This window comes from Amphiura filiformis, chromosome 6, assembly GCF_039555335.1.
Source record: "Amphiura filiformis chromosome 6, Afil_fr2py, whole genome shotgun sequence".
Taxonomy (NCBI): Eukaryota; Metazoa; Echinodermata; class Ophiuroidea; order Amphilepidida; family Amphiuridae; genus Amphiura; species Amphiura filiformis.
In genome coordinates, this window is record NC_092633.1 from 75,671,112 (window position 1) to 75,687,394 (window position 16,283).

Here is a 16,283-nt window from a genome sequence, read left to right on the forward strand (position 1 = left end):
ATTGACTGCAGAGCAACATCAGCCCGATCACAGACATCCACCACTTCGACTTCAACAAGCACCAATTCTGTTGAAGCATTTTATAAATCATATCGGGAAGCCAAGGGAAAATTAACCTAAAATTCACTTGCTCAAAAGTAACTTGTTTCAAAAACAACGGGAGTCAGTCACCAGTAGAACTTTACCGCAAAGACAGACGCAAAGAAAGCATGACAGGACGTGGAAAAGGTGCTAAATTTCATGAAAAAAAGACAAGTCGCACGCTGCGAGCTGGTCTACAGTTTCCAGTGGGACGTATTCATCGCTTTCTGAGGAAGGGCAATTATGCAGAAAGAATTGGTGCTGGTGCTCCGGTTTATTTGGCAGCCGTTATGGAGTATTTGGTTGCGGAGGTAAGCTCATGAAATAATAAAAAAGATTAATATTAAAGAAAAGTTTAAAGGTAAAAACTCGAGATACTCCATCTGAAATTACAAGTTTATGTTTCTAATCTGACATTTTCTTAGCCGCATGGAAGAAAATGCTCCTTGGAGAAGGTAAAATTTGGTAGATGTGGTTTCAAAATGATGCAACTCTGGTAATCGAAATAAAAAGGGTTTTTATTGTTTATATATCACCTACTAAAAAGCTTAACCTTATAAAATGACTAATATAACCATGGGGGGAGGGTACAACATAAATTATTGGTGAGTATGCACCCCCTGAGGAGGTGGTGCATGGGTCTTGAGCTGGAGCATACCGTTAAAACAAGGTCTTTTGGAGCTGCGAACAAGGGTGTCTTTTGAAGCTACGAACAGTCCAAATCAAGGTCTTTCTTGGCTTTTCTGGTTGAAAACCCTGAAATGTGAGGAATGAGCAATTTAGGGTTCTTTTAGAGCCGAAATTATCAAAATCGAGGGTTTTTCAGCGCTTTGATTCGGTCAAATTTTGGGGTCTTTCGGAGCTGTACGGTTTAAAAACAGGTCTTTCCGGGGTAGCATATACCCACCCGAGTATAACTTCCATAGGTTATGTGTCAGTATAAAAACGACATGTGGTAGAAAAGTTCTTATACATTTGTAAAGGTGCAAAGGGGTTCGCAAGGGCCCAAAAAGCAGGCCCGTAGCCAGGGGGTGCGACACACCCCAAAAAATGCCAAAGGCCCAAAAAGTCCCATTTTTTTACCCAAAAAGTCCCATTTGCAAGCGTAGTGAGTGAAAAAATAAGAGGTTTTTAAGCCTTTTTGGTCCAAAAATGTCCAAATCCGTGCCCAGTCCAAAAAGGTCCAAATTTTGGAAAAAGGTCCACTTTTTCAAAATCAGCACCCCCCCCCAAATAAATCCTGGCTACGGGCCTGCCGAAAAAATAAAAGCCACAATAGGATGCAAAAAAGTCAAAAGCATGCAATTTAAAACAAATTTTAATGCTAAAATCGGGAAGGGTGGACCCCTGGACCCCCCCCCCCATCACACACACTCATGCATACATTAGGTGGAGGCGCCCTATTTAGCATTAGCTTTGAACATTTGGTTATCTTATTTTATTGATTTTTCACTGGGTAAGTCAGGTGGAAAATAAATAAAACAATTAAATACTGGTATCCAAAGCTCACGTTAAAATACATCTACTGTAGATAGCATTCTCATGTGATGTCATCAGTGTTAAGTTACCTACTGTATAGCATTCCTATGTGATGTCAGTACTAAGTTACCTATTGTAGATAGCATTCCGTTCATCATTTTTCATATTCAAGATAAATTATACATTTTGGGAAAGAAATGTATAATTATCTTCAATTGATACTAAAGGTTTACTTCAAGGACTGTTGAATGTCAAAAATGTCAATTTTTAAATATAATCTTCCATAAAATTTGCATTTTATCGCAAATTAAAAAAAATCTAAATTATTTGATATCAGAAGGACATTCCTCGATTTCAGAATGCAATTTGATGTGTCTGATATACTCTCATGTCCCACAAAAATACTGTGCAAACATTGCTATCCGATCCCTTAAGCATTCTACTGATGATAGTATTCCTATGTGATGTCAGTGTTAAGCAATCTACTGAAGATAGCACTCCTATGATGTCGGTATTAAGGAATCTACTGAAGATAGTTTTCCTCTGTGATCTTAGTGTTCAGCTATCTACTGAAGATAGCACTCCTATATGTCAGTGTTCAGCTATCTACTGTAGATAGCACTCCTATGTGATGTCAGTATTCAGCTATCTACTGTAGATAGCACTCCTATGTGATGTCAGTATTCAGCTATCTACTGAAGACAGCACATCTATGTGATATCAGTATTTAGCTATCTATTGAAGATAGCACTTCTGTGATGTCCGTATTCAGCTATCTACTGAAGATAGCATTCCTATGTGATGTCAGTATTCAGCTATCTACTGTAGATAGCACTCCTATATGTCAGTGTTCAGCTATCTACTGAAGATAGCACTTCTATGTGATATCAGTATTCAGCTATCTACTGAAGATAGCACTCCTATGTGATGTCAGTATTCAGCTATCTACTGCAGATAGTATTCCTATGTGATGTCAGTATTCAGCTATCTACTGAAGATAGCACTCGTATGTGATGTCAGTATTCAGCTATCTACTGAAGATAGCACTCCTATGTGATGTCAGTATTCAGCTATCTACTGAAGATAGCACTCCTATGTGATGTCAGTATTCAGCTATCTACTGTAGATAGCACTCCTATGTGATGTCCGTATTCAGCTATCTACTGTAGATAGCACCCCTATGTGATGTCAGTATTCAGCTATCTACTGTAGATAGCACTCCTATGTGATGTCCGTATTCTGCTATCTACTGTAGATAGCATTCATATGTGATGTCAGTATTCAGCTATCTACTGAAGATAGCACTCCTATATGATGTCCGTATTCAGCTATCTACTGAAGATAGCACTCCTATGTGATGTCAGTATTCAGCTATCTACTGAAGATAGCACTCCTATGTGATGTCAGTATTCAGCTATCTACTGTAGATAGCACTCCTATGTGATGTCCGTATTCAGCTATCTACTGTAGATAGCACCCCTATGTGATGTCAGTATTCAGCTATCTACTGTAGATAGCACCCTATGTGATGTCAGTATTCAGCTATCTACTGAAGATAGCACTCCTATGTGATGTCAGTATTCAGCTATCTACTGTAGATAGCACTCCTATGTGATGTCAGTATTCAGCTATCTACTGTAGATAGCACTCCTATGTGATGTCCGTATTCAGCTATCTACTGTAGCATATCAAATCCCTTGTCAACCTTTAGACAAGAACTCTCCAGCACGAAATGTCCCATTGCAATTCATCCACAAAAGTTGCCAAAATGGGGTCATTTTTTGTATAATTCAACACGGCATGAACATTTTGGAATGTATAGGCCTCACCAGGTATCAAAATGGAGCTGAGAATATTCTCCATGCTGCTAGACTATTTATTAGTCCAAAGGTTATTTTGTTAAGTCGTGTGAAATTTTTAAGTGCCAAGTTTTTTACTTCTTTTCAGTGAGTTTACTGTGTGAGTGCACTTTTTGGGACAAAAGTTGACTCTTTCTTCTATCCGTATGTGGTCTAGCGCCATCAATTCCACCTCACCAGACTCATGGGAATTCCTGGATCATTTCTGAAACTAACAATGCCAAATATAGCATGATAGGTCAAATATCAGGGTCGCGTTGCTAAAAATAGTAAAAGTTTTGATGAAACCACCAGACAACTAAAGCCGCTTGCTGAAATCTTAGTGACTAGTCTCCAACACAGGCATTTGCAACGCGCATGTGTTGTATGTGGAAACAGATCGTTGTGGTATGACTGCAGACATAGGTCCATTGATGTAATATGAGCTCCTCACTGTGAGCTGCACTGAAATCTCGTGCTCTCAAGGTTATGAGTATCACTATACATTGTATGCATTTTGCTAAATAACTTTTGTTGACATTTTCAATAAAAGGATTTGATATGATAGCACTCCTATGTGATGTCAGTATTCAGCTATCTACTGTAGATAGCATTCCTATGTGATGTCAGTATTCAGCTATCTACTGAAGATAGCACTCCTATGTGATGTCAGTATTCAGCTATCTACTGTAGATAGCACTCCTATGTGATGTCCGTATTCAGCTATCTACTGTAGATAGCACTCCTATGTGATGTCAGTATTCAGCTATCTACTGTAGATAGCACTCCTATGTGATGTCAGTATTCAGCTATCTACTGTAGATAGCACTCCTATGTGATGTCCGTATTCTGCTATCTACTGTAGATAGCATTCATATGTGATGTCAGTATTCAGCTATCTATTGAAGATAGCACTTCTGTGATGTCAGTATTCAGCTATCTACTGAAGATAGCATTCCTATGTGATGTCAGTATTCAGCTATCTACTGTAGATAGCACTCCTATATGTCAGTGTTCAGCTATCTACTGTAGATAGCACTCCTATGTGATGTCAGTATTCAGCTATCTACTGAAGATAGCACTCCTATATGTCAGTGTTCAGCTATCTACTGAAGATAGCACTTCTATGTGATGTCAGTATTCAGCTATCTACTGAAGATAGCACTCCTATGTGATGTCAGTATTCAGCTATCTACTGAAGATAGCACTCCTATGTGATGTCAGTGTTCAGCTATCTACTGAAGATAACACTCCTATGTGATGTCAGTATTCAGCTATCTACTGAAGATAGCACTCCTATATGATGTCAGTGTTCAGCTATCTACTGAAGATAGCACTCCTATATGTCAGTGTTCAGCTATCTACTGAAGATAGCATTCCTATGTGATGTCAGTATTCAGCTATCTACTGAAGATAGCATTCCTATGTGATGTCAGTATTCAGCTATCTACTGAAGATAGCACTCCTATGTGATGTCCGTATTCAGCTATCTACTGTAGATAGCACTCCTATGTGATGTCCGTATTCAGCTATCTACTGTAGATAGCACTCCTATGTGATGTCCGTATTCAGCTATCTACTGTAGATAGCACTCCTATGTGATGTCAGTATTCAGCTATCTACTGTAGATAGCACTCCTATGTGATGTCCGTATTCTGCTATCTACTGAAGATAGCATTCCTATGTGATGTCAGTGTTCAGCTATCTACTGAAGATAGCACTCCTATGTGATGTCCGTATTCAGCTATCTACTGTAGATAGCACTCCTATGTGATGTCCGTATTCAGCTATCTACTGTAGATAGCACTCCTATGTGATGTCAGTATTCAGCTATCTACTGTAGATAGCACTCCTATATGATGTCCGTATTCAGCTATCTACTGTAGATAGCATTCCTATGTGATGTCAGTATTCAGCTATCTACTGTAGATAGCACTCCTATATGATGTCCGTATTCAGCTATCTACTGTAGATAGCATTCCTATGTGATGTCAGTATTCAGCTATCTACTGTAGATAGCATTCCTATGTGATGTCAGTATTCAGTAGAATACTTACATTAGATAGCTTAACATAGGAATGTTATCTACTGTAGATAGCTTAACACTGACATCACATAGGAGTGCTATCTTCTGTAGATTACTTAACACTGACATCACATAGGAGTGCTATCTTCAGTAGATAGCTTAACACTGACATAATAGGAATGCTATCTTCAGTAGATTACTGACATCACATAGGAATGCTATCTACAGTAGATTGCTTAACACTGACATATTTGAATGATATCTACAGTAGATTGCATAATGCTGGCATATAGGAATGCTATCTACAGTAGAAAGCTTAACACTGACATATATGAATGCTATCTTCAGTAGATAGCTGAATACTGACATAACATAAGAATGCTCTCTACAGTCGATTGCCTATCTCTGACATATAGGAATGCTAACTACTGTGAATAGCATTCCTATGTGATGTTGGTAATAGTGATAGGAGTCCAAAACATACTTACCATTGTAGTATTGGAATTATTTAAGATATACCATCCATATATTTTAAGCATTCCATTACCATCCAGTGAAGATGGCAGTAGGTAAATATTAGCATGTTTTATTCTTAAAGTTACAATCATAATTGATTATTTAACCAATATTTTTCAGATTTTGGAGTTGGCTGGAAATGCGGCTCGTGACAACAAGAAATCAAGAATTGGACCTCGGCACCTGCAGCTTGCAATTCGCAATGATGAAGAACTGAACAAACTTCTGAGTGGCGTTACCATTGCTGAGGGTGGTGTGCTGCCTAATATTCAGACTGTTTTACTACCCAAGAAGAGCAGTTCCAAGCATAAGAGTTCCTCTTCTGGTGCGAGCCAGGAGTACTAAAATAAAGATGTCAAAGTGGGCCGAGCATGAAGAGAAATCATCCAACTTATTCTCATTACAACTTGGACATTTAAAAGATTTAAATTAAGGGGTGGTGCAAAAATTATGTGTACCACCAGGGTGATTCATAGGGGTCAAGTATATTTTGGGAAGATTCCGAAGGAGAGCCAAGTATTTTATGACAGGTCAGAAAAGGAGGGAAGCAATTTTTGGCATATAGTTTTGAGCACCTTTTTAATATTACGCCTTGTAAACCCATATAGTGTATACTTTACGTCAAATATTAATTATTTTCACAGATAACTTTGAAACTCCACCCAGAACACATAATTATTGCACAACCCCTAAGGAGTTTGTTAAACAGTTCAGAGTTAAAACATGGAAAGAGTTTAATATGCAAAATGTTACCCAACTGAAAAGCAGTCATTTTAGTTTCTGTTAGGCCACCTTAATTAAATCCGGAATCTCAAAAACTGCTACGCATATTAGTAATATCATTCCTGTTACACTCTTTGAAAATCAAGAAATTCATTTTCCTTGTCTTTTTTTTTAAACACGATGGCAAAAATAAAACTTAAAATTCCTATATGATTTCAAGTTTTTCAAGTTTTCAACACAGAGAAGGACATAGCATTGACTTTATTTGCCTACTAATGCAACATTTGCAACATTACATTGGATTCTTTTTGCACAAAATGTTTAATCCCAAAGCCTACAAGTACAGACACATAAAAATAAGAAAACAAAATAAATATTTAAAAAAACATGTTTTATGCATTATGCTTTCAATTTCTCACAAGTTTTGAGACTCAGGATTGAATTAAGGTGGCCTTATGTATAAAGTTAAACTTTTATTTCCCATTAAATTTTGATGTTTATGGGAAAAAATAGCCCAAATGAATGCACCCACAATGGGCCAAACATTTTATCAGCGGGCTGTATTCAAGTGTCGGTGTCTGTCATTTATTTTAATAATTTGAAAGATATCAAGCAAATAATGTTAACAAGTTTTTATTGTCTTTTGTAGAGAATGTTTTGTTAGGGAACATTAAAAGATCATGACATCCTATAACAAAGCTAGTTCCATTCTGACCACCTCCCTGCCAAAAATGTAAATGTAAAATGTTGTTTTATCCCCCTCCCTATTAAATAAAACTAGTTCATATAGGACTTCCTCAATATTTTAGTCCATTCCCTCAGGAAATAAACCAAACCAAAATATTGATGAAGCCCTATGAACGAAACTATATATGGTAAGGGTGGAATTGAGGTTTGTTTTTTCTAAATCATGTCTCTATTAGCATGTGCACCTGCTGTAATAATTCCATTGACATATTGACCAATCATAAAAGCAATTTAACACCACAATTTATGCCTATCTCAGTTGTTTGTCTGAAGATTTTGCTCTGATTTTGCCAAAGTCACTGAGGTCACATGCATCAGTTCTGTAATCACATAATCGTTTCTGATAATTCCTTTTAATTCATCTTTATTATCATTTGTTCTTGTTCAAAGATTGGTGAATAAATATGTTTATATGCATGCTTGAACCATATTTCACACTTGTTTCAAAATGACAAAAAAATGAGTTTGGCAATTATTGCAGCAGTGTAAACAATATAGTCTTACAAAATTGATGTAATATTTTGACCCACGCATCCTTTTGGTACAGATGGGAAGAGGGAGGGGGTAGACTATGAAATGAAACGAGTTGCGTTTATAGGACTTCATCGATCTGTTCATCTGGTTTGTTCATCTGTACATGTGCAATTGGAAAACATGATTTCTAACTTGGGGATCTTTTTTGGAATGCAATCCCATTTTTTTAAAAGTTGGACCACTCTTAGCCCCATATCAGAATTATGTTACCGACTAGTCTTGCAAACCCCATTCAAACTGTACTATATTTATGTGACAGAGTTGCCCATCGGATAACAACAGTTGCACAGTATTTGTTGTGGGACCTGAGAGCACATCAGACACACCAAATTGCATTCTGAATACGAGGAATATCCTTCTGATATCAAATAATTTTGATTTTTTTTTGAAATTCAAGATATAATACAAATTTTATGGCAAATTATTAAAAATTGATATTTTTGACATAAGCGGACCACCTGAAAATGTTAACCTTTCGTATTGAAGGTATCAATTTTTTCCCCAAAAGACCTAATGTATATTTTCAATACGAAATGTCAAATGGTTGGATTTTCCTAATAGCTACGTACACTTTAAGTACATACGATTAGATTGATTAAGTTTACTTTGAGGACTGTTAAATGTTAAATAAATCAATTTTTAATATTAATTTGCCATACAATTTGTATTATATCATGAATTTCAAAAAGTAAAAATTATTTAATACCATCAGTCCTTGTATTCAGAATACAATTTGATGTGCTCTCATATCCCACAAAAAATACTGTGCAAACATTGCTATCCAATCCCTTCAAACGTATAGAACTTTAGTTAAATTTATTAGTTTTAATAAAAAGTATTGAGAAATATATTTTATTTCAATGTGTTACATGAAAGTTAGTATTTTATGAGTTTTTATTTATTTCAAAATACCAGTGCTCATTTGCTGGTAGAACTGTATGAGGATTGTTAAGATTATGTGTGCCTTCTGAATAAATGCATTTGTTCCTATACAAGATTTGGTCTATAAGGTTTTTAATTGGTCTTCTTAAAAAGTTATCAGTCTATATTGAACTTAACCATAATCTAAAATGAGTATTTTTTATTTTTTGTGGGAACAGAATATCTGTAAAGATAAATCCATCGCATCTATCTCATAGTCAGAATACCTTCCACAAGTCAAATGAAATTTTGAAATTGGCAGGAATCTGTTATGCTAGTTGGATTTCTTGCATCATTTCCTTTCTGAAAATATTTACATTTATATACTTTTCATCATTACATTTAGAGATATAATATCTAAATTACTGACTCGAGGAGGGTATACAAACTATAAAAGGCTTAGAAAAGTACATAAACACATCAAAAGAAATAAGTCCCCCTCTGAAAATTTCGTCATAACATCGTAAAGTCAAACTTTGTACCAATAAAACTTACTTAGAAATAATTATGATTACTAAGTGTTTTGTGAAAAATAAAGATGTCCATGACTTCATGGCTGAATGAACCCAAATTGAAGACAAAAACTGCCCTTTCCAAAGTCACAAAGTAGGCCTATGCTTGTTAACTGCAAGGTGTATTGGGACAAGGAATGGAACTGGCCATCTTATGAACTCACTGTGCTGAACTCTGCACCAAGGGGATTTGCATGGCTGAATGATCAAGAATCTATACACATTACAGTAAATGTTCACTTGGTGAGGATTTTAAACTGCTCTCAAACACATGGGGTTTTCCATTAGTAAGAAGCCATGAATCAACTTTTGTCAAGCATAGGCCTACTTTGTGACTTTTGAAAAGGGCAGTTTTTGCCTTCAATTTAGGCTCATTCAGCCCTGAAGTCATGGAAATCTCTCATTTTCACACAGCACTTAGTAAACAGTCATATAATTATTTCAAAGTTAGTTTTATTGGTACAAAACGAAACCTTACAATGTTATGACGACATGTTCAGAGGGAGACTTAGTTCTTTCGATGCGTTTATAAAACATGCAATCAGAACATTGGTGACAGATATGTATAAAGCTGTAACCCATCAAATCATTGTAATTCACTGATCAAAGAATTTTGGTAATTGGAATAATCATAAAAGGTTTTGTTTTTTAGCAACTTTCATGGATCAATCATCTCGTATTGGAGACCCAAATAATTTGTTGCGAAAGAAACCTGTATGATGGCAGCACATAGAGGCTTTGAAAATGCCAACATTGATTCATATAACATGACCATGAACCAATTGAATCTATTTCAGCATGTCCAGTCTTTACATCATGGAAGACATGATCTTACTCTCCCACACAGGGGGTGTGTATCGCCCATTCAGGTTAAACCCATTTAAAATTCACACTACCTGCAAGGAAGATTGAGGTCATGTCTTTCATAGGGGGTGTTTGAATTTTAACTGGATTAGCCAATCGCAGGAAATTTCTAGGTATTTGGAATTGTCACGGTCATATGGAAATAACTACTGTCTGTTCAATTAGCTTAGATTCTTGAATTTTTAAGATATTTGAAAAAATAAATAATTGTGGCCAAAGTCATCAAAGAAAAGTGTTAGCACAGCCTTAGACCTAACGTGGTTTATACTTTTCAAATTCCAAAGTTCAATTTAAAACCCCATTTCTTTTCAATTTTGCCTCATTTTAGGCAGTTACTTGGGTCCACCATAAGGGTTCGCGACCTTTTTACAAATCGAGTGGGACGGTCCATTCTCAACTTAGGGCATATACCCTATCCAATTTGGCAAAACAATCTGTCCATCAATCTGTCTGCATCGTTCCGGTTATTGGATAGGTTCTATAGGTGATGATGGTCCACGGTTTTTGTTACACGAAACCGGGCACGAAACTATAATTATGGCGCGATTACGTTTTATGCAATATTATGTTTTCCTAAACAATGACATTAAAATTATGGATTTCGTTCTTATTTCAACTGGTTTACAATGTAACTTGAGTTTTGTTTAATACCATCATTCCTTCCCAAGAATATCAGCTTTAAGCTTGACATTTTCAGATACAGTGACTTTACAAGAATTGTTTTCTGTAACCTGATTGTTTTAAATAATATTTTCTGATGCAAAAATTCTTTTGTTTCCAAATGTCCTTCTCATACAAAAAACCCCGGAATAACAAACTGAAAATAAATGTGTAATTTTATAGTAGGCCTATAGGCCTATATTTTGTTTGTTTGTTTGTTTGTTTATTTATTTTACGAATTGGTATGAGAAGTTATAGGCCTATAGGCCTACTATAAAATAAATAAGTAAGTAAGTAAGTAAGTAAGTAAGTAAGTAAGTAAGTAAGTACGAAAGCACGAAAGTCACGGAAACGAAGTCACGAAGTACGAAAGTCTAAAGTACGTGAAGTACGTGAAGTGCGTGAAGTATCGTAAGCACGTGAAGTGCGTGAAGCACGTGAAGTGCGTGAAGTACGTGAATGCGTACGTGGTCACGTGAAATGCGTAAAGCACGTGAAGTGCGTGAATGCACGTAAGTACGTAAGTGCGTGAAGTACGTAAGCACGTGAAGTACGTAAGTACGTAGTACGTACATAAGTACATAAGTACATAAGTACATAAGTACATAAGTACATAAGTACATAAGTACATAAGTACATAAGTACATAAGTACATAAGTACATAAGTACATAAGTACATAAGTACATAAGTACATAAGTACATAAGTACATAAATACATAAATACATAAATACATAAATACATAAATACATAAATACATACACAAGGAATGTATTTATATATATATATAAGCTGGGCATATTTTAGAACAGCTTAGTTCATAAATGTTTCAACAGTAGGGTTTCAACACAAATTATGCATAGGCCCTACTGGCAAATATATAGCTATTTTGATGGACAATACGGCCTGATACGGATGGTCGAATAAATACTATCTCAGCGCATTATGACATTCGTCCCCATTGCTCTAAATGGATTGATTCAAAAAAGTTTATGGTACCCGACGTTCTACGGCTTTTTATAAAAATATCGGGAAAAGACCAAAATTGAAAAGAAATGAGGTTCTAAACTGAACTTTAGAATTTGAAAAGTATAAATCATGTTAGGTCTAAGGCTGCGCTAACACTTTTCTTTGATGACTTTGACCACAATTTTCTATTTTTTCAAATATCTTAAAAATTCAAGAATCTAAGCTAATTGAACAGACAGTAGAAAGATCTGTACAGGTCACGAATCCAGAAGCAGAATTGGCAGGGTACGTGAAAAAACAATTCTTTTTACAAACATTTAAAAAAGTTAGACCCTAAAATTACTTGTTATTCAAGGTTGGACACCAGAGAAATCCTGCTCAAATTTCTGTAACAGATTGCCCAAATTATTTTTTTTTACATATATTGAAAAAGAAGTTTTAGACCCTAAATTACATGTTATTCAAAGTTCAAAACTGGCCAAATACTGCTACATTGTACTAAAAAAATAAAAAAATGGGACTACCTAAAAAATTGCTCAAATTTGTTTTAACAGCTGGATAAAGTTGTACATTTAAATTACTTTGCTTCTATTGAACAGACAGGGACACATTGAATTAGTATGCATTGCTAGCTGTTCAATAGAAGCAAAAGTAATTAAAACACAACTTTATCCAGCTTTTAAAAAAAAGCCATTTTTTAGTTGGTCCCATTTTTTAATTTTTTTTAGTACAATGTAGCAGTATTTGGCCAGTTTTCAACTTTGAATAACATGTAACTTCGGGTCTAAAACTTTTAAAAAATAATTTGGGCAATCTGTTACTGGAATTTTGACCCGGGTAGGCCAAGGACGGAATTGACGAGAGCCTTATCCATCACGTTTATGCAATTCCTACCAGTGTTTAATTATTGCTTCACTTTCGCAAGATTCATTAACAGTGCCTGTAGTTTTAGACCCAAAATTGATTCCAAAACACACAAAATGAAGATTCAAGTTCTCAACCTATTGATGAAAACATCAAGGTAATTTATTAGGTAGACTGGAAGATAAACATGATGAATATAATAACCTTCATTCATCTCATGTGGATTATTTCATATTGAGCACCTTGGCAATAAAACATGCTGAAATATATCCCGGTGGGTTCAGTCTTCACTGACAATGTGTACGAATGATGGTTCCAATTAGGGGTACTTTTCAAGAAATGTCCATGAATTTTCGAGGACAAAATTGTTCATGATTGTCCAAATTAGGGGTGTTTTGGAGCAAAATTGTCCTTGAAATGAAAAATAGGGTGTATTTCTTGGACTTTCGTCCACGTTTTACCGCTATAGTTTTCATTATTGTCCTCATTTCCCCGTGAAATAGGGGGAAACTTCAAAAGCGTCCTTGAAATGGTAAAAATAGGGTATTTATTTCTGAAAAAATGTCCTTGATTCCTCGTGATAAGGGGGTGAAATGAAAATCGTCCTCAAAATGATAAAAATAGGGGGAGGTATTTGGGAAAAATTGTCCTTGATTTCGCATAAAATAGGGGGTAAAATTGCTGCAAATGTCCTCGATTCCCCGTGAAATAGGGGTCATTTTCAAATCCTGGAACGGTCATACGTCCTACCTTTAAATACAAACTGAACCCACCGGGAAATATATATTATGATCTGATCCACTGAATCCACAGGAAATGTGTTAACTTCACACTATAGGCACAATATCCAATTCTTGATCATGAGAGGATGTACCTTCTGCATCAGCGTACTTTTCGTGGAATAACACGATGGCAGGACCGAACTGTGACCTTGCCTAGCGACGACCGTATTCAAAACCTGTGATTGGTCAATTCTCAAAAGCTGTTGTTTGTATCATAAGCATGTGGTCTTGTGTAGTACACTAGATGCAAATATCTTTGCATACTTAAGTTGGCTCTCATTAACAAGAATTTAATATTTTGCCTATAACTGCTACATCCTGGTCAAAAGTAGTTCTTATACTGGACTATTTTAAACAGTATTTCCATTATATATATTTGACATGCTAAATTTCCATTTCTTTGGTATGAAATCTTAAGAATGAACTTGGATTTGTTGGAGCAGGGAAGTTGTTCACATTGGTGGAATCTTTATCTACTGCAATATCAATGTAACTTCTCAAAATTCACATAAAACTTCTTTTGGCATTGGTGTGGATACAATATCATAACACATAATAACAATCTCATTTTTGTATAAAATTCACTCACTACAGGGCTGACATTCTTATCACATTAATATCCCATTAAAACTGAAGTAATGTGAGCTACATGGAGTCATGCTGTGCATATCTGAAACAACATGTACATCCCAGTGGGATGTCTGGTAAAATGTGACATGATCAAGGGGAATGAGTCACATGTCAGCCCTGGTCGAGTTTTACACATGTCTCCAAAGAGGACATTTAGAACTTTCAGAAACTGAAAACCCCATGTTGATACGACTTTTCTTTGTGAAGTTCAATTTATCAATCGCTGAAAACAATGTAAAACAAAAGAATTTAAACACTTTCTTTGCCAATATCTCAAAATCAATATTAGCGACATCCGACTCATTTCTGTTGATCGTGACACAAATTATCTCACTGGCTCGCTCCAATTATGACCTTTTCTAGGACCTCAAATGCAAAAACTTGTCATTTTAAAAACTTAATGGCCCAAAATTAGGTAATGTTATTAAAATTCATAAAATGAAATCCCAAATTTTGTCCCGGCTACACCTTAATGAAATACAACTTCTATGCAAATATCTATCCTAGATGTGCATACATTAGATAATGAAGATGACACTGATACAAATACTAGTCTTTCTCATTTTAACAGATGGAGAAATCCTTTACAATAACTTGATATACAGGATGTGATATCAAGCTGCAGTACTATTGGGCTATTCCAGTTGAATTACAACACCCCTATGGAAGACATGATCTTAATCTCCAATGCAGAGGGTGATGATTCAAACAGCCGGTCATCCATTCAAATAACACCATTTGAAATTCCTACTCCTGTGTGGAAGATTAAGGTCACACTTTCCATACAGGGTGTATGGATTTCACCTGGAATAGCATATATACATTGTATGAGGCCTGTCTGTTTGGTAGTGACAAGTATAAATGTACTATTCAGTACATAATTTTTTAGTAATTTTGTAGATTTTTGACAATTTAAAAGTCGACTTCCATTAACTGTTTCAGCAATTGGTTCTTATACTTGATGAAAAGAAAACTGCCCAAATATAAAATTAGATTCTTTAAACTATTCTTTATAACTAAGTTTCAAAATTGGTGGATTTTCCTTTAATTTGGAAATCCACCAATTTGCACCAACTCACTTGTCTACAATCCTACAATTGAACCTATTGACTGCAATTTTAAAAGTGTTTCTTAACATCGCATGTATGAATAATTATCTTTGGTTGAAGGGTAGTTAAAATATAACACAATTGGATGTAATTTTATAAGTGAGTTGGTTGTTCCCTCTTTTATATCTGACTATTCCTATTAGTATTCACAATACCCAACTTGCTTTCTAACACCCACAATATATTTAGCTTCTTAGAATGCTTAAAATTTTTTCTGGCTGCAGCTTTGGCAAAATGTCACAACTATACCGTAAAGATTCACCTAATGGCGATTTGGGCTCCCTTGGCATAAGTGGAATTTCAGGCATTAAACCTGGGTTCACACATACAGCAAGGCCAATGCAGAATACTACACGGCGCCAAATTCGACAGCTGTCCATCGTAGTGCTGTACGAACGAGCAGAGTCAATGGCCAGAAATTGCCTTAGGAGCAGTTAAATAAATGAAGATACTCACAACGAAGGTAAATCTTAATGTAAAGAAAACAATGGCAATACTACCACAACGAAAACAAGTCGTTTAATGGTCGTCCCAGTGCTAAATTTGCAGAGGCGTTAAAGCCATATGGGTGCGGCCATCTTGGGTGACAAGCTTATTATATGCCCTCCCATAAAATCCCTGCCAGCAAATAAGGGCACATACCCTTAATACTTGTTTGGATTTTTGAGGAGGGAGCTCTCTATTTGCACATGAAATTTACCCCCAAGGCAAAGGAGCCCAAGTGCGCCATAGGTGAATCTTTTCAGTATTACCATTTATTACTTTGGTGCTGTCATGCTATTTACCAGTGTGTGATCCATCTAATCTGGCATCTATTTGCATCTTCAAAACATTCCGGCAAACCATCAAGCCTTCAAAATATTTGTTGAGGCAAGATCAATTCTAGTGGGAACAGCCAAAAAAGTAGGGTGTGAGAATTATAAAAAGAATAGCTAAGATAAAGTTTTCACTATGTACATAATAATATTCAAGTCTACATGAATGGTAAATACAAAAGACAAAGTATAAATCTGAAAAAATAAAGTCTGA

General features: G+C 35.7%; 1 protein-coding gene across 1 annotated transcript; it reads left to right on the plus strand.

Annotated features, from left to right (window-relative positions):
• The first annotated feature begins 16 nt into the window (after positions 1-16).
• LOC140154340 (histone H2A-like) lies at positions 17-7,541 on the plus strand. Its single transcript, XM_072176909.1, has 2 exons — positions 17-392; positions 6,061-7,541. Exons 1-2 carry the CDS (start codon positions 210-212, stop codon positions 6,283-6,285), a joined length of 408 nt encoding a protein of 135 aa, XP_072033010.1. The 5' UTR covers positions 17-209; the 3' UTR covers positions 6,286-7,541.
• The last annotated feature ends 8,742 nt before the right edge of the window (positions 7,542-16,283 follow it).

Excerpts from the sequence above, each read along its gene's own strand:
- LOC140154340 (XM_072176909.1), top strand. The coding sequence starts at position 210 with ATGACAGGACGTGGAAAAGGTGCTAAATTTCATGAAAAAAAGACAAGT. Across the intron at positions 393-6,060 it reads TGGAGTATTTGGTTGCGGAG|ATTTTGGAGTTGGCTGGAAA; the intron begins GTAAGCTCATGA and ends AATATTTTTCAG.